Below are 26,330 nucleotides of genomic sequence, written 5' to 3' on the forward strand. Positions count from 1 at the left end.
GGACTACAGGCGCCCACCACCATGCCTGGCTAATTTTTGTGTTTTCAGTAGAGATGGAGTTTCACCATGTTGGTTAGGCTGTTCTCAAACTCCTGACCTCAAGTGATCCACCCCCCTCAGCCTCCCAAAGTGCTGAGATTACAGGTGTGAGCCACCACGTCTGGCCAGAAATCCTCCTTTTTGGAGGAACTCACTTTCCACTTTCTAACTAGGCACAAATAATTACCTATAATTTCAAAGAAATATGAGCAAATACTCAGAAGTCATGAATGAAAAGACTGGCACAGCATGATGAGCAAGAATCAGCAAAAAAAAAAAAAAAAAAAAAAAAAAAAAACCCTTCTAAAATTAGACATGAGAAGATGCCCTGAATTATCAAACACAGAAATGTTTAAATAAGCAGTACAAGAGGTTGAAGACATAAATAAAGAACAAAAGACCATAAAATTGACCAAGCAGATTTGAAAAATGAATAAAAATTTACTATAAAAATCGGAATAAACAACGACTCCTTAAACCAATAATAACAACATCTTGGGAGTTAGGAAAAGCAAAATACGACTAAAATATGGATGGACACAATAACTAAGGTTCTGTATTGTTGAAGGGAAAAAAAGATGGTAAATCTTAGATTTTGATTAGTGAAGTGTGCTAGGGTTATCATTAAAAGCCCAAAAATAGAATGCATAACTTGGAAGCTAATAAAAAGGAAAAAATGGAAGAAAAAAAGTTCAAAAGAAGGCAATTAGAGAGTTAAGAAACTGAAAGGGTAAGACAAATAGAAAATACAGATGTGTGGTAGAAATACCAAATATGGGGCCGGGTGCAGTGGCTCACGCCTGTAATCCCAGCACTTTGGGAAGCCGAGGTGGGAGGATCACCTGAGGTTAGGAGTTTGAGACCAGCCTGGCCAACATGGTGAAACCCCATCTCTACTAAAAATACAAAATATTAGCTGGATGTGGTGGCGGGTGCCTATAATCCCAGCTACTCAGCAGGCTGAGGCAGGAGAATCGCTTGAACCCAGGAGGTGGAGGTTGCAGTGAGCCGAGATCGTGCCATTGCACTCCAGCCTGGATGATAAGAACAAAACTTTGTCTCAAAAAAAAAAAAAACAAACAAATATGTTGTTAGTTAAATGTAAATATATTAAAAGACACTGTGGGTCTGGATGTAGTGGCTCATGCCTGTAATCCCAGCACTTTGGAAGGCTGAGGTGGGTAGATCACTTGAGGCCAGGAATTCAGGACCAGCCTGGCCAACATGGAGAAGCCCCATCTCTATCAAAAATACAAAAATTCGCTGGGTGTGGTGGCGCATGCCTGTAATCCCAGTTACTTGGGAGGCTGAGGCATGAGAATCACTTGAACCTGGGAGGCAGAGGTTGCAGTGAGACAAGATTGTGCCACTGCCCTCCAGCCTGGGCAACACAGCGAGACTCTTTTGTCTCAAAAAAAAAAAAAAGCACACTGAGAAAGATGGTTTCAGCACATAGCTGCAGCAATCTTAGGTTCGGGATTAGTATTTTGGGGCAGATTTTGTATTAGAGAATAAGGCATGGAACAGATACCAAAATGGAAACTAATGATTATTCAAACTCAGTGTTTCAGGTCCTTTGTGAAAGATCATTCATTGTCTTAGTGTATTCGGGTTGCCATAACAAAATATCAGAAGCTGAGTGGCTTATAAACAACAGAAATTTATCTCTCATGGTTCTGGAGGCTGAGAAGTCCAAGATTAAGGCACTGGTAGATTCAATGTCTGTGAGAGCCTGCTTCCTGTCATCTATGGCACTTTCTCCGTGTCCTCATATAGTGAAAGGGGCTAGCCAGCCAGCTCTTTGGGTCTCTAGGGCCTCTCTCTCTCTCTCTTTTGAAACAGAAAAAAAGGAAAAGAAAAACCTCTGCCACCCGGGCTGGAGTACAGTGGTGTGATTTCAGCTTATTGCAGCCTCTACCTCCTGGACTCAAGCGATCCCCCAACTCAGCCTCCTGGGACCACAGGTGCGTGCCACCATACCCAGCTACTTTTTTTTTTTTTCATTTTTAGTAGAGACAGGGTTTCCCCATATTGCCCAGGCTTGTCTGCAACTTCTGGGCTCAAGTGATCACCTGCCTCAACCTCCCAAAGTGCTGGGATTACAGGCATGAGCCACCACGCCCCGTCTCTGGGGTCTCATTCATGAGGACACTAACTCAATCACGAGGGTTCCACCCTCATGACCCAGTCACCCCCCAAAGGCCCCACCTTCTAAAGCCATCACACTGGGGATGAGGATTTTAACATATGAATTTGGGGGAAACATAAACATTCAGAACATGGCACTCATTTATTCCTCATAACAATCATCACGACATTTATCATATTCCTCAACAGACATGTGTTGAGAATCTACTATACACCAGATATATTCTGTTATGTATTCCAAATAACTTGGAAGTCACTCTTACGACAAAAACCCAGGGACTTTACAAAACCCTCTAACTGTTCACAAAGAGTGTTCCCAAATCAAAGCGCATCACAGGCAGGCAGAGGAAATTTTATTAGCAGGATAGTATTTCAGAGTCTACATTAGAGGAGAACAACCTCCCTTATGTTTTCAGCATCATTCAGGAGCCATGAGGGATAGCAGCACCTGGGGGCAATGGAGACAGTAGGCAAAGATTCTGCACATCAATTATGAACTTTGGACAATTGAAGATGGTGAGATGGTGCTTTCTCAGCAATAAATATAAATGCTATTCCCCATAATGGAAGTGACAATTACAACTCGACTACATGATTCACAGGAGAAGCCCAACAGGTGACGTGGACCAAGAAGATAAAAGAAATGTCACCAAAGGACCACAGAAAGGACATTTACTTAAACCATGTCTAATTTACACTTTCCCCAATTTCTGAATGAGGAGATAGTAGAATTAATGCCAGAATCTCATTCCACGGTATTTGTATAACTTTCACTTTGTTTGGCCCAAGTGTTAAGCAAGCCGACTCTGGCACATTCTGTAGTTCCTTCTCTCATATGCCTACGAAACTCCAGCTAGAGAACCCATGACAGCTGTTGTCCAAGGTGGTCCCCAAGGAGCCATGCCCTGAAAGATTCACACCCTTGTGCAGCCCCCTCCTATAGTGAGTCTAGGCTGGTCTGTGACTTGCTTAGTTAATAGAATGTGGGGAAGAGACAGTTCTGGGCCTAAGCAGTAAGAAGCCTGGTAGCTTCTACTTTTGTCTTTGGAGAGCCCTAAGCCACTGTGTAACAAAGTCTGGCTACCCTGCTTAGTGACCACCCAAAGAGACCATGCAGAGAGTTCATGTGAAGAGGGAGAGGCCTGAGATCACACCAATGAGACAGGCCCAGCCACCCTAGCCTCCTGGCCATCCTCACCAAACATCAGATGTGTGGGTGAGCCCTCTTGGACTCCCCAGCCCAGTTATGCCTCTAGGTGACTGCAGCGTCGGCCAAGGTCCTGTGGTGCAGAAGAACTCCCCAGCTGAGCCCAGCCAACACAGAAAATCATGTCAGAAAATGAAACAGTGGTGGGTTTAATCCAGTAAGTTTAGGGATGATTTGTTATGTGGCAAGAAATAATGGAAGCAGAACCCCTGGAGTTGGGTTAGAAATAGATCTGAACTGGGGTGAAGGGGTGCCAGCCAGCAGCTGCAGTCCTGCTCCCGTGTCACTCTTCCATCACTGTTCCTTTACAGAATGTCACCCTTGGGCAGGAAAATGACATGGACTGGGTGGCTGGTGTGTGCCAGCTACATCTCTATTTCATGCAAATTTAGTGAGACCAATTAGATGTGTACTTTTAACTGAATACAGCTCTTTTTGCTTCTGAGGGCTCCACCTGCTTCTCAGGGTGCTTAGTAATTGGTGAAGTCTCATCAGAAGAGGGTTGAAAGTATCATCTCCTGTACCGAGTGAAAGTAAAACACTTCTTCAGAGAGGCCTTTGCAAAGATAATTGATTGTAAAATCCAGTATGCAAGGTGAATATTAAAGCTAAGGACTATGTTCTCAGAAAGGAAGAATATAATTCATTTATTTAATAAATGAGTGAATAAATCAATGAACTTAGTCTTTCTACATGACTAAACTTGTCAGTTTGCTCAAGGCACCGTAAGTCTGCACTGAGCACACACAGCTCCTCTCCTCTTCAGGTGAGCGATTCATTGACATTATTTAGCTGGTAGGAGGTGGAGCCAGAATCTCAATCCATGTCAGTCTGACTCCAAAACCTGTGTTCTTAATTCAGTGCTATGCTGCATCCTTCACAAGGTTTGTCTTTGAGTGAATGAACTGTTCATTAAACTTTCTTCATTTCCATGCCTGCAAACTTTTTCCTAGGTGGTTCACCCCAGACAGGGTCCCTCCATGCCATGGGACTCCTTTAATGTAGCTTTCTGTTCTCAGGCAGGAAGTGATTCCCTAAGACCCTCACTTCTTTTCTTGCCATTTCAATTCTAGCTATAGAAGAATGGACCAAGGAACCTTGTTGCCACTCTGACCACATCCAGAGTTATCTTGTCCCATACCCTCTGAAGGGCTTGAGCCCAGGAGGTCAAGACCTGCCTGGGTAATATAGCAAGACCCCATTCTCCAGAAAAAGGAAAAAAAAAAAAGACCAAAAAAAATCATATGATTAATGAAAAGGAAATTGAAGATAATATAGACAAAGAGATGAAGGCAAGAAAAGTTTCAAAGGAGAACCATGATCTATGAAAAAGTAAAAGACCCATAATAGCCAAAATAATGTTGAAAGAGAAGAACAAAGTTGGAGGACTTACGCTTTTTGATTTCAAAACTTACAACAAAGCTAAAATAACCAAGATAATGTGGCATTAGTATAAAGACAGATATAGAGATTGATGGATCAGAATTGAGATTCAAGAAATAAACCCTTACTGTTATCATTAATTGATCTCTGGTAAAAATGCAAGGCAATTCAATGGAGGAAAGACCAACTTTGCTAAAAAAATGGTGCTTGGAAAATTGGATATTCACATGCAAGATGAATTAAAGCTCTTATCTCGTGCCATACAGAAAATTTTACTCAAAATGGATTACAAAATCATAGACCTAAATGTAAGAGCTATAACTATAAAACTCTGAGAAGAAAACATAGGAATAAGTCCTTATGGTTAAGGAAAGATTTCTTAGATATGACACCAAAAGCATGAAGGCTTCAGGTATTTTATACACACACACACACACACATATATATATATATATTTTGAGACAAAGTTTCGTCACCTAGGCTGGAGTGCAGTGGTGCAATCTTAGCTCACCACGGCCTCTGCCTCCCAGGTTCAGGCAAGTCTCCTGCCTCAGTTTCCCGAGTAGCTGGGATTACAGGCACCTGCCACCACGCCCGGCTAATTTTTGTATTTTTAGTAGAGACAGTGTTTCACCATGTTGGCCAGGCTGGTCTCAAACTCCTGACCTCAGGTGATCCACGAGCCTCAGCCTCCCAAAGTGCTGGGATTAGAGGCGTGAACCACCATACCCAGCCTAGTTTTCTTTATAAAGCATATTACTGGTGGCTGATAAGACAGATTGTCATATTACATTAGGAAGACTTATTCTATTCCTGGCTTTTAAAAGTCTTTTTTGTTGTTTGTTTGTGTTTGTTTGTTTTTTAATCAGAAAAAATATGGCACAAAAAAGTTGATAAATTGAACTTCATTGAAATTGAAAATGTTTGTGCTTTTCTATACTATTAAGAAAGTAGAAAGATAAGTCACAGACAGAAATTATTTTTAAAATCACATATCCCATAAGGGACTTGTATTCAGAATATATGAAGAACTCTTACAACTCAATAATAGAAATACAAATAACCCAATTTTAAAATGAGCAAAAGATTAAAATAGATATTTCACCAAAGAAGCTATGAAATGACCAATAAACATGTGAAAATATACTCAAGAATATTGGTTATTAGAGAAAGGCAAATTGAAACCACAAAGAAATACCTCTTACAATACACAACAATGGCTACAAATCAAAAAGACATAAGAATCAGTAATAATGTGGAGAAACTGAGCCCTTATGCACTGCTAGCAGGAGTGTAAAATGGTGCAGCCATTTAAGAAAACAATTGCTCAGTTACTTAAACATAAATTCATCATAAGTCAGCAATTCCACTTCTACATATCCACCCAAGAGAAATGAAAAGCTATGCCCACACACAAAAATTGTACACAACTGTTCATAGCAGCATTATTCATAATAGCCCAAAACCCAACCCACATAGCCATCAACTGGTTCATGGATCAATAAAATGTGGAATACACCTGGAATACTAATATACAATGAAATTCTATTCAGTAGTTTAAAAGAATGAAGGATACATGCTACAGCACAGATGAACCTTGAAAACATTATTCTAAGTGAAAGAAGTATACTCAAAGACCACATATTGTATAGCTCCGCTTATATTAAACATCCAGGAAAGGAAAATCCATAGAGAAAGTAGATTTGTGGTTGCCTGTGGCTGACAGTGGAATAGAGAGTGGCTGCAAATGGACATTAGGTTTCTTTTTGGAGCATAGAAATGTCCTGGAATTAGATTTTGATGATAGCTGCACAAGTGTAAATATACTAAAAGTTATTCAATTGTTCACTTAAATGATTAGACTTTATGATACATAAGCTATCTCTCAATAATGCTATTTTTAAAAATTATCAACTGGACATTTCTGCATATTCCAGAAATTAACTGTATGATATCTGAAATTGACAACTCATTGGATGTTTTACAACAGATTGAATCAGCAAAAGACAGTGATAGTGGATTCAAAATTAGGTCAACAGAAAATATATAAACCGAAGCACAGAAACAAACAAAATAAAGAGCATTAAGAAAAAAACAGGGTGTAAGAGACACATGAAACTCAGTGAAATAGCCTAACATATGTTACAGACACAAGACTGGGACAGAAGCAATCTGGGAACACACATTTGCCAAGAAGTTTTTGAAAGTAATGAAAGGAGGATTAAAAACACACATACCTACCCACACACCTACCCACACATCATAAAATTGTTGGAAATCGATGACAAGAAAACTAATCTTACAAATACCCAGAAAAAAAAAATTAACCACAAAGAAATAAAAATAAGATTAATGGTTGACTTTTCAGCTGAAATTGTAACACAGAAAAGACAATGGGTTGATATCTTTATTGCTGTCCAAGAATTTGACCAACAGTTTAATTATCCTTCCATTGTGAAGGTGAAATAAAGACATTTTCAGACAAAGACTGAAGAATTTTTTTGCCAGCAGATACTTGCGTTACAAGTAATACCAAAGAAAGTTATCCTGGCAAAAGCCAGTGGGGAGCATGGAACTTCAGGAGGGAATGTGGAGAACTAAAAAGGGTAAATATATGGGTGCATATAAAACAATATTGAAGGTTTAAAACTACAATAATAATAATGTCCTGTACATGCTATATTTTAGAGAGATGTATGTATGTATCTGTGTGTGTAGATATCTATACATAGAGAATTGAAATAGTGATGAATTTGGGGTTGGAATTAGTTTCATTTTCTCCTCTATAATTGTCTGTATTTCCTCAGTTTTCCCTGTCCTCTTTAGAGTAAGAGTCTGATGGCTGAATGCCCGGAGGCTGACATCCCAGGGCACCACTTCAACAGCTTGAAGAAGGGAGTATGGTGAATGCAGAGGAAGGGCCGGGACACCTCCTGCCTGGCCCACTGAGCTGTCCCATAAACAGGCTGTTCCTGCTGCTTCCTCACGAGGCCATTTCCTTTCTGCGAAATGCTGATTTTCTGTATAAGATCCCCTGTGTTTGTTTGGGGGTAGTGGAGAATAAGAATGAGAAGGGGACACACACACACACACACACACGCATACACACACACGTCTTTGTGCCGTTACTTCATTTGCTAAGAGGCCCCAAATCCCCTATTCAAGGGAGAAGGGAGGTCTTCCATGAACGACACACACATAAACACGGGAATGACTGACTGTGACCACACAGGACCCAGCTGGCAGGCAGCCTCCTGGAGGTCAGAGGACTTTGGTTTTTGCTCCTGGCAGGGAGATATAGTGGGCATTGTCTTGTTGTCATAGTCAGGAGGCCAGGTCCTAGCCCTTGCCACTGATGTTGAACTAACTCGCTTTACTCACTAACTGCTTTATGCTTAGTGCCCCTACAATAAAATGGAAGCTGCTAAGAGAGGCTGACATGGCCTTGGGCATGAAGAGGAAGAGGAAGAGGAGAGCACACTGCTGCAGGGGCTGTTGCCATAGACAGATCTGGCAGGGCAAGAAGTGAGGGGAGAGGAGGTGGGGAGGAACCAGAAAAGCAGATGCCACTCTGAGGCTGGCCCAGGGGAAGCCCCCAGGAGAGCCTGCCCTCCAGAGAAGACAAGTGTGAACGTGGAGGGAAAGAAACTAAGAAGAGCAGTGCAACTGGAGATAGTGATGGAGGGGAATTTGAAATAAAATCAGTGTGAAGTTTCTGCTACAGAAGGAGCAAGGCTCCCAGGAGTATGTAGAGAGGAGAGGAATAGAGTTGGAAGGGAAGGGAAAAGGGGAGAGCAGTACAAGGCTTGAGAGAGCTCAGGGCTGGACAACGGAGCAAGGAAGGGATGCAAAGGAGCCTTGAGGATTAGAACTAGACAGAACCTGCTGGGTGGGCCTTGATCAACGGAGGACAGTGAGTTCCAAGGAGGCTCAACACAGGGACTCTTGCAAGTCCCCTGTCTTGGGGCTGGGAAAGAAGTCAGGGAGAAATTTCAGGTTGTGTCAGGCTGAATGAGACCCTGCTTCAGTTCCAGGGACCTGGGGTTTTCTGATCAACAGGGGATTAAGCGGTGAAGTGTGGCACACTTTGTGTGAGTGTTTAAATCATGTGAGATGATTCAGTGGTACAGGGTAGATCACAACTACAAACTAGAAAAAAATCACAAAGTTGAGCATGTTCCTCTCCCTGTAGAAGAGACACGAGGAAGGGAAGGACTAAAGGGAGGTGCTGGGAGGAGACTTTGTGCCTTGGGGGAAAGTGAGAGGCAGGGAGGTGATCCACTAGTGACCTTTGGAGTCAAATATTTAGACACTAGGCATGAGAACACGGGTGAGTGCTACAGATACATCTGGGCCAACAGACCAGGAATTGGAATTGGGTACAGACATGGGAAGTGGTCATCTTTAGTGCTAGAAAGAATGAAATGATCAGTAGAAGGTGCAAGACACTGCCTATTAGGTTGGGAAGTTTAGTGACAACGTAGGGCAAAGGAGAAAACCCCACTATATATTGCCAGCAAAATACTAGAAAGGGGATTATCTACGGGAGAGAAGCCTTGTCAGGGCGCGGTGGGATATAGTTTGATAAACACGGAGAGAGGGAAAACTAAGGCAGTGAGAATGGGGGAATTGTAGTTTAGAAAGAGTTAAGAAGCAAAGTGAAAGAAATTCAAGCAAAAGAACAGAATCCGGCCTTGACTATTTCCAGGCACAGGGAGGTGGCAGCATTAGGAGATGAGGAAGGCGGATTAACGGGGAGCCCAGAGAAACTGCAGGTGATGGGCATGTTTCTTAAGAGAGTAGGAGAAAAGAAGAGGGCTGCTAGCCATGCAGCAGCTAGGGAAGAGTCACAGGTAAGGGCAGACACACAGCAGTGCTGTGTGGTCGTAAACAAGGGAGGCCGGGCTGACTGGCTGAGCAGAGCAGGAGACTGAAGGAGCTCAGAGTACACTGCCTCAGAGCCCTTTTATCTCCCTCTCCTGCCCCACCCTCTTCCTGTCCCCCTGCAGGCACGCAAAGCTTGTCTGTTACCGAGGCATCCCTTATGGTCTGCCCACGTTGCACTTTGCCCTGCTAAAGGACTCTCCAGGGTCACAGGCCGGGGAGAGTTGCTGTCTGGGACACAGCTAGTCTCCACTTCCGCACTTGCCCAGCTCCCTTATTGGCCTGTGCACGGACCAGCCCCAGCCAAGAGCCACCTCCCCAGCTAGTGGTGTTTGGAAGAGAAATTTCATCTATGTCAGGCCTCTGAGGCCGAGCTAAGCCATCATATCTCCTGTTTACATCCAGGTGGCCTGAAGCAACTGAAGATCACAAAAGAAGTGAAAACAGCCTTAACTGATGACATTCCACCATTGTGATTTGTTTCTGCCCCACCCTAACTGATCAATGTACTTTGTAATCTCCCCAACCCTTAAGAAGGTTCTTTGTAACTCTCCCCACCCTTGAGAATGTACTTTGTGAGATCCACCCCCTGCCCGTAAAACATTTCTCCTAACTCCACCACCTTTCCCAAAACCTGTAAGAACTAATGACAATCCCACCACCCTTTGCTGACTCTCTTTTCGGACTCAGCCCGCCTGAACCCAGGTGAAATAAACAGCCTTGTTGCTGACACAAAACCTGTTGGTGGACTCTCTTTACACGGACACCTGAGTGGCAAGGATTGAGGCTGTTCATTTTCCTTGTGGTAACTCTGGAGGGGAAAAAGTGGACTTTGGCTAGGAGAGAACGGTGGGCAGCAAGGTTCTGGAGTTACAGTGAGATCTGATTGTGTTAGTCCATTTTGTATTGCCACAAAGGAATCGGAGGCTGGGTAATTTATGAAGAAAAGAGGTTTGTTTGGCTCATGCTTCTGAAGGCTGTACAAGCACGGCACCAGCGTCTGCTTCTGGTGAGGTCTCAGGAAGCTTCCAAGCATGGTGGAAGGTGAAGCGGGAGCCGGCACGTCACATGGCAAGAGGGAGCAAGAGAGAGAGGAGGAGGTGCCGGGCTCTTTAAACAACCAGCTTTTGTATGAACTAAGCGTGAGAATCACTCATTACCGAGGGTACCAAACCAGTCATGAGGGATCCACCCCCATGACCAAACACCTCCCACTAGGCCTACCTCCAACACTGGAGGTCACATTTCTTTTGTTTGTTTTTTATTTTTGAGACGTAGTCTTGCTGTGTCAACCCACTCTGGAGTGCAGTGGCATGATCTTGGCTCACTATATCCACTGCCTCCTGGGTTCAAGCGATTCTCCTGCCTCAGTTTCCCGAGTAGCTGGGATTACAGGATTACAGGCATACGCCACCACGTCCGGCTAAATTTTGTATTTTTTTTTTTTTTTTTTTTTTAGAGAGATTTGAAGTGATTTTATCTTTATTTCCTTCACTTTAAGCCAATCATGAAATTTCACAGTGATTTCTGGGGTGGGGGCAGAAGGAAGGCAGTGTTAAGAATAATCGGGCCTGTGGCCCAGTTGGCCCGCGGAGGTGCAGGCAGGGTGGGCCCTCACTGGGGCAGCTGGAGGGGCACGGACTGCCCCACCGGCAGACTGGTGATGTTCCAAAAGTGAGAGAGCTGGTACGTGATGTCCTCTGCAGCTTCCAGCTCGCACAGCTCCATCAGGCCGTCCCCTGCAGTGGCCAGTGAGTGCTGGCCCTCTCTGCTTCCTGCTGAGCCACCTGTTTGGCTTCCACTGCTTCTGTGAACTCCTTCCTGAAGGTCAGATTGTCAAGGACACATCGTCCAGGATGAGCCCAAAGGTGGCTGCTTGCTCTGTAAGGTTGTCGCTCACCTGCCTGGAGACCAGCTCTCTCTGGGTGATGAGTTCTCCAGCATCAAAGCGAGCCTCACTGACTTGAGGCTCTCGGCAGTGATGGATGGCAGCACACGCTCATCACAGTCTTCTCCGATGCTGGTGAAGATGCGAGGAAGCTGGCTAGTGACAGGCCCAAAGAGGACGCAGAGTGTGATGTTGACGTTCTGTAAATCCTTGCTACCAGTGATGACTGGCACATTACGTGGTTGAGAATGGTGGTCAAAGATAATTGGTTTCTGTACCCATGGTATGAGAAAGTGAGTTCTTTCCCCTACCACAATGTCCTGTACTCCACAGAACTGGTCAAAGATGACAGCTCTGTGCCCAGCATCCATGTTATATAAGGCAGAGTTCACCATGCCTCCTGCAACAGCTAAGGCCAGCCCAAACTTGCTGATGGACTCAAACACTTGGCAGCTATGTTTTCTTCTGCTGAACCCTCTCACACTGGCTTCCACTCTGACTTCCACATCTAATTTTTGTATTTTTAGTAGAGATGGGGTTTCATCATGTTGGCCAGGCTGGTCTCAAACTCCTGACCTCAGGTGATCTGCCCGCCTTGGCCTCCCAAAGTGCTGAGATTGCAGTTGTGAGCCACTGCGCCCGGCCTGGAGGTCATATTTCAACATGAGATTTGGAAGGGACAAACCATCCAAACCATATCACTGACTTTGACAAGAGACCCATCAAATAACTGTTTTTTAGGCCAGCGATGATCAAGGAATGCTTTTGATAGAAAATGGTATTACTTCCTTCCTCCATCAGAAGAAGACAGGTGTGTCACATGAGCTGTCAACATTGGTGAAGCAATTACACAAGGGGACAAATGGTGTTACATACAAGTGTTCACAGCCTCCCACCTCTCCTTGTGCAGGAGACTCTCACAAGATGTTAATCCAGCCTGACCTTGCAGGAGGAGGCCACTGTGGAGGCCAAGCCCACCCCAAACCTGTTCTTAGAGGAGCTCCCGGTGCCCAAACAAAGGGTCCATAGACCTTCTGGGGCCTGTGAAGAATGGTGTAATTGCTCTATCCCAGGGACAAGTAATTCCCTGACCCATTTAGATCCTCTTCTCGTGAGTCTAGATGTCAGACATACAGACGGAGCTAAGTTATAAGGTCTGCTGGCTGGACTGCTGTCTAGGGGGCTGCCATATTCAAAGGCACCAAAACATTATTGGAACGAATCAGAAATCAGGTGAATTTTAAATTGCCTCTTTTCCTACCAAAGCAGTCATCACCCTGAGGTGGAGACTTAAAACACTCCTTGACAATACAGACTAGTATCTGCACGGTGCTCAGGGACACTCACATGCCTGTCACACAGGGCCACTCCAGCCAACCCAACCCTGAGGACAGCACATTGAAGTTGGCAGACAGAGCCAGAAATGGAATAATATGTGGTGTAGGGCTGCTTGCAAGAAAGAAATGTACTGTTTTATTATGTAAACACTTAAACATGCCTTCCAAGAAGTTGTGTGGTTTGGAAAATTACACAGAATAAATTACTTATTTTGACCATAAAGAACATAGTACATATTTAAAAGAACATCACTTGCCAACAAGCACATGAAAAAATAACATCACTAATCATAAGGCAAATGCAAATGGAAACCATAATGAAACATCACTTTATACTCCTTAGGATGGCTGCTATCACATAAACAGAAAATAACAAGTGTTGACAAGGCTGTAGACAAATTGGAACCCTGGACTCAGGTGGTAGGAATGTAAAAATGGTGTAGCCATTATAGATAACAATATGGCAATTTCTCAGAAAACTGAAATAGAATTATCATATAATTCAGCAACCATTTCTGGGTGTATATCCAAAAAGAACTGAAATCAGGGTCCTGAAGAGTTATTTGTACACTGATGTTCACAGCAGCACTATTCACAATAGACAAAACGTAGAAGCAACCCAAATTTCATCAACTGATGAATGGATAAACAAAACATGGGACATATTACAATGGAATACAGTCAGCCTTGAAAAAAAAAGAAAATTCTAACACATGCTACAATACGGATGAACCTTGAGGACATTATGCTAATTGAAATAAGCCAGTCACAGAAAGACAAATACAAGGTATAGTAGTCAAACTCATGGAAGCAGAAAGTAGAATGGTGGTTGCCAGGGTCTGTGGGGCAAGGGGAATGGGAGTTGTTTAATGAGTAGAGGTTCCATTTTAAAAGATGAAAAACCTCTGGAGACTGGCTGCACAACGATGAAAATATACTTAACATTATTGAGCTACACACTTAGAAATGCTTAAGATGGTAAAATTTGTTATATGAATTTTACCAGAATTAATTAATTTTTCAATCCTGCTCCTTCTGTATATTTTACCACAAATTAAAAAAAGAACATCACCAAATAAATGTCAACAAATATTTAAAGAATATTTAAATTGAATTTAAATTGAAAGGGAAGCCAAAATAGCAGATTGCTCTGGGTACCTTGGTCCTGCCCTGTGCATGGCAGCCATAGTGCACTCAGAGAGAAGGCAGGACAGGGAAGCTGCGAAGCAGGAAGGGCTCTGAGGAAGCAGAAGCTGTGAGGTGGAGAAGCAGCAGAAAGAAAGGAAGCAAAGGAAAGTAACATCAGTAGTTGATATGGTTTGGCTGTGTCCCCACCCAAATCTCATCTTGAATTGTAGCTTGCATAATGCTACATATGTGGGAGGGACCTGGTAGGAGGTAATTGAATCATGGGGGTGGTTTCCCCACACTGTTCTCGTGGTAGTGAATAAGTCTCATGAGATCTGATGGTTTTTTAAGGGGAAACCCCTTTCACTTGGTTCTCATTCTCTCTCTTGCCTGCCACCATGTAAGACATGCCTTTTGCCTTCCACCATGATTGTGAGGCCTCCCCAGCCACATGGAACTGTGAGTCCATTAAACCTCTTTTTCTTTGCAATTTACCCAGTCTCAGGTATGTCTTTATCAGTAATGTGAACATGGACTAATGCAGTAGTTAAAAGCACTACAATAAGGAATAAAAAGATAACCATGTCAATTAAACTGCATTTGATCCCAACCTGAGTTCTGAACCACATTTTAATCTCTAGGAAGCAGGGTCCTGGCAGTTGAGATTTTTGCCTTCCTTCTCTCCCATGCCTGCTTCAGAAGTGGCCCTATTTAAGGTCACCTGGAGCCTGTGCTTACAATCTAAGAGAGTGATCCTCCAGCTTTCATGTACGTACAGATCACCCGGGAGCTCATGAAAATGCAAATTCCCATTCAGTAGGTCTGTGGTGGGCCTGAGCTTCAGCATCTCACAAGCTCCCGGGTGAGCTGATGCTGTGGGTCTGCAGTCCACACTTGCAATAGTAGCAGGACCTAAGAAATCCAACTAACCAGACAGAAAATTGGCAGTATGCAAACAGACTGGCATGGAGAAGATGATCTTGTCAATAAAAACACCTTTATGGTGCTAGGAAATAAAAGAAATAATCAAACAGATATGTGAAATGACTCACATTTTAAATTGCTGTTTAAAGCCAATATACAGGCTAGGCACAGTGGCTCACACCTGTAATCCCAGCACTTAGGGAAGCTGAAACAGGAGGGTCGTTTGAGGCCAGGAGTTTGAGACAAGCCTGGGCAACATAGTGACATGCCATCTCTACAAAAAAATTAAAAATTAGCCGAGTGTGGTGACATGTGCCTGTAGTCATGGGAGGCTACTTGGGAGGCTGAGGCAGGAAGAACACTTGAACCCAGGAGGTCAAGGCTGCAGTGAGCCATGATTGTCCCACTGCACTCCAGCCTGGGCAAGAGAATGAGACCTTGTCTCAATCAATCGATAATAAATAAATAAATTTTCATATGTCATAGCCAGGGATGGTGGCTCACACCTGTAATCCCAATGCTTCGGGGGCTGAGGCAGGAGGATCACTTGAGGCCAGGAATTTCAGATGAACCTGGGCAACAAAGTGAGACTCTGTCTGTACCAAAAATAAATTTTAAAAGTGTCTGGGCATGGTGGCACATACCTGTAGTCCCAGCTATTTGGGAGGCTGGGGCAGGAGGACTGCTTGAGCCCAGGAGTTTGAGGCTGCAGTGAGCCATGATCATACCACTGCTCTCCAGCCTAGGTGACACGGCAAGACCCTGTCTCTTAATTTAATAATAATAATAATAATAATTTTTTTTAAAGTCAATATACATTTGAGGGTGAGATAGTTCCTTCCCCGGAAAAGGATGTGGGGAGGACACATAGATACATTTAGTCTTCAAATGAGTCAAAGTAAAACCTTTGGAACCAGGTCACTGAGATTATGGGAAGAGAAGAGTGGGCAATTTGAAGTTGAAGCAACAGAGTCTAAGTAAAAGGGGGTAAATGGTTAAAAAAACAAAAACCATAATCTTTGGGATAGAAACTCTTGGAGATAGCAGGATTATATATATATTTAATTATGTGTGTGTGTATACATATATACACATTATATATAATCATGTGTGTATACACACATATATGTACACACACACATGCATTATATATAATCATCCCACTATCTCCAAGATACACATACACACGCACCACACACACACAAAAACACACACACATATACACACACACACACACACATATTAATGGCAGAATTGGCCAGAGGATAAAGAGAAAAAAGCAGGTAAGGGGAATGTAATGCAAGAATACTGAATTTCTAAGATGCAGGCAAGTGATGCCTATAAAACCATTGATGCTGTTCAGTGAAGGGACATGTTTGGTGAGTTTAACTCACATTTGCACAAGTTTTGCTGTTTACAAAATCATTTCAAAATTGCAACTTCATGTCGAGGTGCCTGTGAGGAAGGCAGGGCAGGATTTATCCCAAGTTGAACAAGTGAGTCGGGGGCAGAGCCGTTCTTATTATCCCTTTTGCAAATGAGGAAACAGGGGCTCTGGGGTGTGTTCCAGTTCATGAAGTCAATTAATGACAGAACTTTTTTTTTTTTCTTTTGAGGCAGTCTCACTCTGTCCCCTAGGTTGGAGTGCGGTGGCCTGATCTCTACTCACTGCAACCTCCACCTTCCGGGTTCAAATGATTCTCATGCCTCAGCCTCCAGAGTAGCTGAAATTACAGGTTGTGTGCCACCATGCCTGAATGATTTTGTATTTTTAGTGGAGACGGGGTTTCAACATGTTGGCCGGGCTGGTCTCAAACTCCTGACCTCAAGTGATCCACCTGCCTCGGCCTCCCAAGTTGCTGGGATTACAGGCGTGAGCCACCATGCCTGGCCAGAACATCTTTTCTTTTCCTTTATTCTGATTCTTCCTGTCAAGTAAATAGATACATGACGCAAGTTGTTTTTTCACAGAATTCATGGGGACAAAATGAGGCTATATGTTTTAAATTCTTTATGAAACAAATCAAGTATTGTAAACAAAAGTCTCCTCATTGGCCCTGGCATGCACAGGCCTCCACAGGAAACTCAGATAGCTGAAGTCACAGTTTGTGAATTCAAGAAAGTGAAGTCAGCTGCTATTTTCAGGGGGCCATAAATGAAAATTGACCTTTATGCTTCCTGGGACTTGGTCATCAGATCCAAGAGGTCAGAAGGTTCCTAGACACACATCAGGGTTGAGAGCTGGTTATCAGCCCAGGTCATAAGTACACACAGTACCCTCCTCCGATATTTAACAGGACACAGCGGCCTCCGAGTTAACTGCCTATGTCTTATCAATGCATGTGTAGTGCCAGTATTGCCTGTAGTTTTATAGTTTGACCCTTTGGAACTTACACAGATCCAGGAAAATTAGGATTTAGGATTTGGGTATGCCTCTTTATGTCAATTTCCAGTTGGGTATTCAGTTTGTCATATCGATGTTTCATAGAGGTTCAGGAGGTGTTGCAGAGAACTTTTCCCAGCCCCCTTCAAGTTGTGCCACCTAAAAGGCCCCTGTATGCAAGAGGGGTCCCCTACACATTCCTCCCGTCCTGCCCAGGTTGTGCCCAGGACACCAATATCTGAAGTGTGAGGACAAGAGTCTAATGGCTCAGCAAACAGAACATGGCAACCACACTAAGAATTTGAATTAATGTTGTCCACATTCCCTGAATTTATTGTTCTTTTTAATGGAAAAATCATGAGTCTGCATTCCAAGGGTCCTAGTGGCCATTGGGTCACCTCTGCTTCCATCACCCTTGGGATGAGTTATATAATTAGCTATGGAAATATGATAAGGAAATTGATAAATGCTGAAAAGCATTTAATAAAACTCAATATTCATTCATGATTAAAATTCTTGGTTAACCAAGAGGAATGGAAGAGAGCTTCACTAAACTGATATAGAATAGTTACTAAACACTTTTACTATGTATCTTATTGGAGAAGCATTAGAATCAATCTCATTAAAATAAAAAATAAAGATTTTATTGCTGGCACTATGATGGAGAAGGTGGTTAGAGAAAATTCTCCTGGTATACAGCACCTAAAAATACTGGATAAATTTGTAAGAATGTCATCTTTCATGCAGGATTGAGCTGGTAGGAAAGTAAAGGAAGTCTCAAGAGGCCAAAATTTATAAGATTATGCTAAGCCAGAGGCATAAGAAAGGGGAGGCATGATTATCCTGGGGTTTTCTGGACTCCTGTAGGCCTGGAGCCTGGATTTTAATGGTAGAATAGGAGACAAAGCCTGGGGACCAACCAGATCATAGACTATAAACTCAAGATCCCCTAAGGGTGACATTGTCAGTAGGAACCACAGAGGGAGACAGGTGTATCCCAGGCCTTCTCAGCCTTGGCTCTGGGTAGAGCAAAAAGAAAAGACTCCTTTGAGATTCTTAACAACAGGCCTGCGATCAAGTAAGTTTGGGTCAGAATTCACACTATTTGTGTGGCCAGTAGACCCCAAGCTTATGGTGGTCCCAGTTAGTTCTGTCCTCAGGTTCCTGGCAAAAGCAAAAATAAATCCTCTAGAGGAAAACAGTTTCGATCTCAATGAATCCCAAAGAGAAGGTTCCAAGAAAAATAAGTTCATAGTACAAAATAAAAATGGAAATGAGGAACATGACAAGAATGCCTAGGACATCTAAGTGTTTGTAAACAGTATCCCCTAGAATTGTGCAGTATACTTTCCACACAACTGTATGTATCAGCTCTGACACTATCTTCTTTCATGGCTACTACTCAGCCAAGAAAAACTAATAAGACACAAAAAATTAAGGTTTGTAAAGATTGGAAAGGAAGAAGCAAAACTCTTACTATATAAAGATGATATGTTTGTCTATCTAGAAATTCCAAAGGAATCAACTGATAAGCTTTTATAACTATTAAGAGAATTCCATAAGGTAACCAGGCAAAATGTCAAAACACAAAATAGATTTTCTATTTATTGGGGGAAAATATCAAGTAGAAAAATATAAACATTATAGTGGAAATTGGCTCAGGAATAGGAAATAAATACAAAAGGACAGAAAAATGGACATGTGTAAGTAGGAATTGAGTACATGATAGAGGTGACATTTCAGACAAATAGGAAAAAGATGGACTTTTCAATAAATAGTATTGATATAATGTATTGCAATAAGTGCCAGATGAATAAAGACTAACTTTTTAAATAAAAGTATTACAGGAAGGTGCACCAAACTAGCTTCATAATCTTGGAAGCTGCGAAATCTTTTAAAAATCAGCCTCAGAGAGTAAAATCCATAAAGAGGGAAATTGATAGGTTCAACTACATCAAAATAACAACAAAAATATTAGTAAAAATTTCTGTTGGCTAAAAAGTATGATTTAAACAAAGTTAAAACACAAGTGACAGGCTTAGGGAGAATATTACACGCATATCAAATAATTTGCATTGAGAATAAATAACAAACTCCTACAAAGAAGGAAAAAAGTCCAACATAAAATAAGCTAAGGATATGAATAGGTAATTTAAGAAGAGAAATACAATGGCCAAGAGAGGTCCTATAAAAAGAATGCTCAACTTCATTAACAATCAGGGAAATTAAAATATTGAAATAATGGGTTGTCATTTGCACTAATTCAAATGGAAAAAATAATAAAATGCTGAATAAACAGCAAGCATTGCTTGGAGTATGGAGGAAAAGTAACTATCCTTCTCTGCTGGAGGGAGTACAATGGGTTTAGGCACTGCGAAGGGCTGTTTGGCATTCAAAAATTGAACCATATATATCCTGTGATGTGGTAATTCAACTTCTCAGTAGTTCCTCTAGTGAAATACTTGCACATGTCTACAAGCAGACAAACACAGTGGGGTTCATTGGTAAGACTGAAAAATTGGAAAAAGTTTAAATATCTATCAAAAAGAAAATGGCTAAATAAAAGAAGTGTACACTGTGAAATATGACATAGCTGTTAAAATTAATGACGTAGAGCTCTATACAGACATGGAAAGTCTCCAAGTCATGCTATTGAGTGGAAAAACAGAATTAGAACAACATGACAACAGATATGTTTAATGGTACATCTATGCACAGATGAACACACACACAGACACAATGGTCTGGCAGTAAATATATCACACTAAGTACTTCTGAGGAAACTGGAGATTAGGATTGACAGAAAGGCCAAAGGTGAATTTAGGTTTATCTATACTGCTTTCTCATTTTCAAGGAGCATGAAATCATGTATTACTTTATAATTTAAAAAGTTATTACCTAAAAAACATAGTCTAGTCAGTTTTGTGGTTGTCTTGGGTTTATTCCATAATAATTTTGGAACAAGTTGACAGGTTTTAGATCAGAAGTTGGCAACCTTTTTCTGTTAAAGGCCAGAGAGTTAATATTTTAGGCTTTGTGGGCCATACTCTCTCATTTGCAACTGGTCAATTTTGCTGTTGTAGGGCAAAAACAGCTGTACACAATACAAAACTAATGGGCATGGCTGTGTTCCAATAAAGCTTCATTTATAAAAACAGCTGGTGGGCCAGAGTTAGCCTGTGAGCCATAGTTTGTCAACCCCAGGTTTAGACTTTTATGACATAACTATTTTTAAAGCATATTTGTGTACCAAAAAATACTTTTTCCCATTAACCAACTGATTAAATAAGCCTCTGAGGCCTCCCTTAGCATCCTTTCAACTCCGGCCAGATCATTAGAGGCCATGTGGCAGAGGAACAGTGCCTGCTATAGCTGATTCATTGAGTCAAGACTCAGTGGCCTCAGAGGTGTCTGTTGACCTGTCCTAGATATGGAGTGGCCTTAAAGCAGTGCCTCTGGCCATAGCCTCAGCCAAGCCGGGCTGTAATGTGGAGAGAAGAAGGGCTTGGTGGCACTGAGCACATGCAGGCAAGACTCGGTTCTGTGGGACAAAGTGCCCTCTCAATAGTAGAGGTAGAAAACTCACTGGTCTGAAGCCAACTCAGCTGCAGGACTGTGCAGGGCTGTGGCAGGTGCACTGAGGGACCCCTCCTTGAGGTGGTGAGTACTGGTGACTGTCATGCTGCTGTCCTTGGCCTCAGGGGGCTGCCAGCACTAACCCAGCAGGTCAAAAGGAATCAGGAATGAGTTGCTCCCAGTTCCTATAGCCCCCAGCTCCCACAGTCCTGGGAGGGGGGGGCAGAATTTCCTGGGTCCAGGGACTCCAGCCCTGTAACAGGGAGGTGGCTGTATGTGTGACTTGTGGTAACTCATGCAGAGTTGAGGCGTCCCCGTGGTGATTTTTCTAGAAGGCTAGTGCAGGACCAGAGAGAATCAGTAATGAGGCGCAACATTAAGTGACTGTTTTCATGCCTTTTTTTTTTTCCAACCTAGAAATGAGGAGACAGCAGCAAGGCCAACATGATTCAGCACCCACTATGATGCTGACCTCAAACAGAAGGTATACTTGTGTTCACACACATCTTTTGGATGAAGCTGAAGGGCGGTCATCCCCTAGCAAAAGAGAAAGAAAGAAAAACCATACCTGCTTAGCGGTAAGTTCTTCGCTCTGACTTCTCCCCTGGGGTCCACTTTGAACAATCAGGTGCAAAGGATCGATCAAGGAGTAGCTTTACCAAGGAGCCGCTGCCTTGTATTAGCTTATTCTCTTGCTTTTCTCACTGTGAACACCTGGCTTGCAGGCAGAGGCCAAGATTCCCACTGAAGTAAAGGCAGTGCTTCCTCTTCCTGTCCTAGTCATAGGTTATGATTTCCCCGGATATGAGACAATCTTGTCTCTCACATACATTTCAGTCCAAGTCAGATGTAGGCTCTAAGCGGCCCCATTGCCACTCCCAAGTCCCAAGTCCAGCGCTTGAACTAGCAAATGAAGAGATTACCGTATTTACTCTCATTATGTTCCCCCTACTTTTTTCTTTCAGGTGTCTTCACTGTAAAAACACAGGAGAAGGGGAAGAGAGTGGCAAATATCTGCTTTGTCTAAGTAATTCTGAGCATATTTCATCAGTCTGAGGGTCTCTGTCCTTTACTTTTAGGGGCAACGTTAATTTGAACCTAGATCTCCTGATACTTCCTCCTTTGTTGAAACCACCTCCCTGGATAGTGTTACTTGATGTGAAAGTGAGCAAAGTATTGATTTATGACAGTGCCAATCACCAGCGTGGTTATGTAAGAGGGAGGCAGACACACAGCGAGAGGGAAAGGGTGTGAGATGAGGCGGCTGAGCACAGTTCTTGAGAGTGTGACCCCACCGCTCTGATCTCAGAACAGAAGGCTGACCAGGAGTTGGGAGGATGGACCAGCTGAGGGTTCTTTGCTCTCCTGGGTCCTGCCAGCAGGCAGCGGTCCTCACTCTCAGTCTCAACCTTCTTATTCCCCAGTAGCAGCTGCTCCCAGGTGAACAGAATCAGCAAAAGCCGAATGTGGTGGATATCAGGAGATTTTCCTTCTACTCACTTTGTTTACAAAGATGCTTTATGGCAGGTGTGGGGAGTGGAAGTAACTGCTCCTACCTAACAGGAAAACTAAGTACAAGCCTCTGGCAACAGTAAAGCGGGGGCATGGGCCCCAACAAGAGAGGGAGAGGGAGACCACAACTGAGCAGACAGGTGGAAAAGAGAACCGGGGATTGCCAAAAAATGACCACAGTTGTCTTCACGTGAACATCTGGACTTCCTTACATTTATTTATTGACTTAAGTTGTTTTTATTTTGAAGGACATGCTTGAATCCAGCCCTGGTGAGAAAAGCCAAAATATCTAAATATGATTTGTTTTGTTCTGTTTTTAATCAGTTTCTTTTCTACCCAATTTGCACTTCCCAAGGGATGAGAAGGACTTGAGGCAGGGATTTCCTAGGGGTTAACATTTCTCAACTGGAGGCTTGCCTTGCTGTTTTCAGCCAAGTGCAGAATGTAAGGTGCTTACACAGCTCACTCCTGGGGACTTACTGTCAGCAGTGGGGGACTGGGACCCACAGTCATAGGGCTCTGTCCTTTTTTCAGTCACATTTCTGATTATACACAGGGGATTCTGCTAGGGCGAGGAAGCATTGGATTACAAATCCCACCGGACAGCAAGTTGACTTGGGCCTTAGGCAGGGAGGACCTAGAGTAAGTGCAATATTGAATGTCATGAGGATATTGGAAAGAAAAAGAGTAAATGAAACACTGGATTTCAGTCCCAGGGGAAGTAGCCTGAACAGTGTGCTCTGGGGTAGGAGGACAGCATAGGGCTATATCTGGGGCCTGCAGGTCCCCTGAGAAACATAGATCTGAAGGCCATGGCTACAGCCAAAGTGGGTGGGAAAGCTGGAAAGGGTTAAGAACTCACCCCAGAAAACTTATTTCCAAGATCAAAAGTAGGCCTTTCTGCACTGACAGGTATTTCCATGTCCAGGGGAAAAAGGCGCGACTCCAGCTCAGGTAGGGCACCTTGCAGAAGTCCTTAGGTTACGGGTAACATACATAGCTTTCATCATCTCTCAAATCCCTCCTGGCTCACAAGAGCCTGGCCTTCTCTCTCTTATAAAATATGGTGAATCGTTTACAGCAGAAACAGGAAACTAAGAACAGATTATGAAACCACTGTGGTAAAGGAACTATTCTCAGTTTTCTGCAGGGATCTTTGGGTCTCTTTTCCTCTGGGTCTGTGGTGTGGGGTCCCAGCTAGAAGTCAGGAGAAGGCTGTAGGAGTGTCGGGCCTCTGTAGTCTAGCACTGCACTGTTAATATTAGGCATGGCTCTATAGTGAAATGAGTTAAGAAAACAGCCAGAAAATACACTCTTGTTCTTAAGGACAGCTTACTAATGCCCTCAGGTGAGGGCCTATGTCACTCTCAAGCCCAGCTGGGAAGTCAGAGAAATTTGAGGTCTTGACCTCTGTTCTACACTTTGTCTATTGCAGCAGCCAGAAATGTAGAGCTCCTAAGCTACTCATCAGAGAAAAGCAGATCTGATCAGCCTGAAGAGTTTCTTTTTCTTTTTCTTTTTTCTTTTTTTGAGATAGGGTCTTGCTCTGTCACCCAGGCTAGAGTGCAATGTCATGGTCATAGCTCACTGCAGCCTCAACCTCCTGGGCTCAAGCAATCCTCCCACCTCAGCCTCCCAAATACCGGAGACTACAGGTGCATGCCACCATACTTGGCTAATTTTTTTGTTTTGTTTTGTTTTGTAGAGACGAGGTCTCATTATGTTGCCCAGGCTGGTCTCGAACTCTGGGGCTCAAGCAATCTGTCTGCCTTGGCCTCCCAAATTGCTGAAATTACAGACATAAGCCATTGTGCCTGGCCAGTTTCCTCAGTGTGAATTCATTCAATGTTTTACCCCATCTCTAGAGAATATTTATATTTAAAAAGAGGAAGAGAGGACAAGATAAAAGAGTGATGCACTGATGATATAAATTCAGGTAGAATCTGAGGAAAATAGGTGTTTATTAGCCAGTCACATGGTCTTTCTCAAAAATCTCTTAGCCTTCCTTTGGGGTGTGCTCAGGGGCACTTAGGGCAGAAGCATGGAGGTGACACTCTGATCCCCATGAGGCAGTCTTGGAGGATCCTTCTCCCTTTTCATCCTTAAGTGGAGGTAGTAGAAGTTACCCAAGAAGGCTAGGAATAGGAATCTTCTCTTTGAAAGCAGTTTCATTTTATCACAAGTAGAAGCAGTGATGCAAATTTTAACTTCCCAGAAATGGCAGGTTCCAGCAACCGGGGGGACAACTAAATTTGAGCGCCAGCTGTTCCAGATCCTCTAATTACTCTGAGGCTCCATAAATTACACTTGTTGTGGTCAGAATTCCAATGTCTCTCTTAGAATTTTGGAACACTTTGTTTTCACCTCATCTATAAATTACACTGCAGAATATGCTATCTGTGACTTCTTGCCTTAGTTAGTCATAAGCCTCCTGAGAGCAGAGGCCCTTATTACAGTTGGTACCAATTGCATTTGGTGGCTGCTCAGTTTGGTGCAGTAATCATTTTAAGTATGGTTTTTACTAATATGCTTTAATAGAGTTCTGCCTTTATTGAAAAGAAGAAAAAGGACCACCTTGGGAGGACCTTCCCTGCAGCTAGCTCTTGCTACTACTAAATGAAACTCATACTTACTTTTGATTTATTATTAAATAAATTAGCTCTTAAATGTGTGAAACCTCTTAAGTTTTAATTTTTAGGCTTTAAATTTGTAATGATGGCAAGTGTCATGATAAAGATAAATTATCCTTTGATAGCAAAGAGATAATTGGGTGTTCAGTATATATGGAATTATCTAAAAATTATTTAGAATTATACATATATTTTCATAAATCACTATGATGTATAAGAGGGATAAAGGGATTGAGGGGAAAAGGTGCAAATCTGGAATCTGGTAACACCACAATACCTCTTCCCAGCAATATTAATATGACAGTTACTTTCTCTCAACAGCCGTTGCTGTCGAGTTTCTTTGCTCCACAATATTATATTAGAAACTCTTGAATAAAATGTAAATCAAGGGGTCATACAGGAAGCAGCCAAGAGTCAAATCATCTCTCAGAAAAATTGTGCCTATTCTATGAATAGACATCCAAACACTGATCATATTTACAGCTACTGTTTAGTCAATCAATTAGACCTGTTTTGTCTCTGTAAATGGAAACATAACACTAATTCCCAGAGTAGGTATTCAATACATTAATTCAAGTATTTAAGTGTCTTAAAATTGCTAGTTACATTTTATGTATTTATTTTATTTTTATAAGGTACAATTTATCAGTCTTTACTTTTTTTTTTTTTTTTTTTTTTTTGAGATAGGATTTTGCACTGTTGCCCAGGCTGGAGTGCAGTGGGGGCAATCATGGCTCACTGCAGCCTCAACCTTCCAAGCTGAAACGATTCTCCTGCCTCAGCCTTCTGAGTAGCTGGGCCTACAGGCATATGCCCAGCTATGTTTTTCTGGTAGAGACGGGTTTCCCTGTGTTGTCCAGGCTGGTCCTGAACTCCTGAATTCAAGCGATCTTCCCACCTTGGCCTTTTAAAGTGCTGGGATTACAGGCATGAGCCACCACACCCAGCCAACATTTTTTATTATGGGAAAAAATATATATAACATAAAATTAACCATTTAAATCATTTGAAGTGTACAATTCAGTAGCATTAATTATAATGTTTTGCAACCATCACCACTATTCATATCCAGAACCTCTTCATCATCCCAAATAGAAACTCTATCCATTAAGCAACTCCCCATTGTTACCTTCCTTGAGTCCCTGGTAACCTCTAATCTACTTTCCGTCTCCATGAATTTGCATATTCTAGATATTTTATGTAATTGGTATCACATAATATTTGTCCTTTTGTGTCTGGCTTATTTCAGTTGGCATAATGTTCATTTATGTTGTAACGTGGGTCAGAACAT

The 26,330-nt window shown here is 42.6% G+C and overlaps 3 protein-coding genes and 1 pseudogene across 9 annotated transcripts in view; 1 reads left to right on the forward strand and 3 right to left on the reverse strand.

The window, feature by feature from the left end:
• NDUFB4 (NADH:ubiquinone oxidoreductase subunit B4) overlaps positions 1-21,845 on the reverse strand; it is an 812,324-nt gene extending 790,479 nt beyond the window's left edge. Inside the window, exon 1 of the mRNA XM_050781905.1 lies at positions 21,842-21,845. The gene's annotated coding sequence lies outside the window, so the exon portion shown is untranslated. The remainder of the gene's footprint in view (positions 1-21,841) is intronic.
• NR1I2 (nuclear receptor subfamily 1 group I member 2) overlaps positions 1-24,027 on the reverse strand; it is a 36,835-nt gene extending 12,808 nt beyond the window's left edge. The window contains exon 1 of one of the 2 annotated variants that reach the window (XM_050781895.1): positions 21,466-24,027. Coding sequence is in view for 1 of the 2 variants with exons in the window: in XM_050781896.1 (XP_050637853.1) it covers positions 20,908-21,002 (95 nt within the window). In the remaining variant the exon portion in view is untranslated. Of the gene's footprint in view, positions 1-20,907; positions 21,402-21,465 lie in introns of those variants that run through there. The other variant, XM_050781896.1, reaches the window with a different exon arrangement.
• Positions 1-26,330, forward strand: part of LOC126949250 (cytochrome c oxidase copper chaperone) — an 846,236-nt gene that overhangs the window by 714,051 nt on the left and 105,855 nt on the right. The window lies entirely within an intron of this gene.
• On the reverse strand, positions 10,820-11,831 carry LOC126949246 (prohibitin 1-like; annotated as a pseudogene).

The sequence above is a fragment of the Macaca thibetana genome, chromosome 2, assembly GCF_024542745.1.
Source record: "Macaca thibetana thibetana isolate TM-01 chromosome 2, ASM2454274v1, whole genome shotgun sequence".
In the NCBI taxonomy this organism is placed as follows: Eukaryota; Metazoa; Chordata; class Mammalia; order Primates; family Cercopithecidae; genus Macaca; species Macaca thibetana.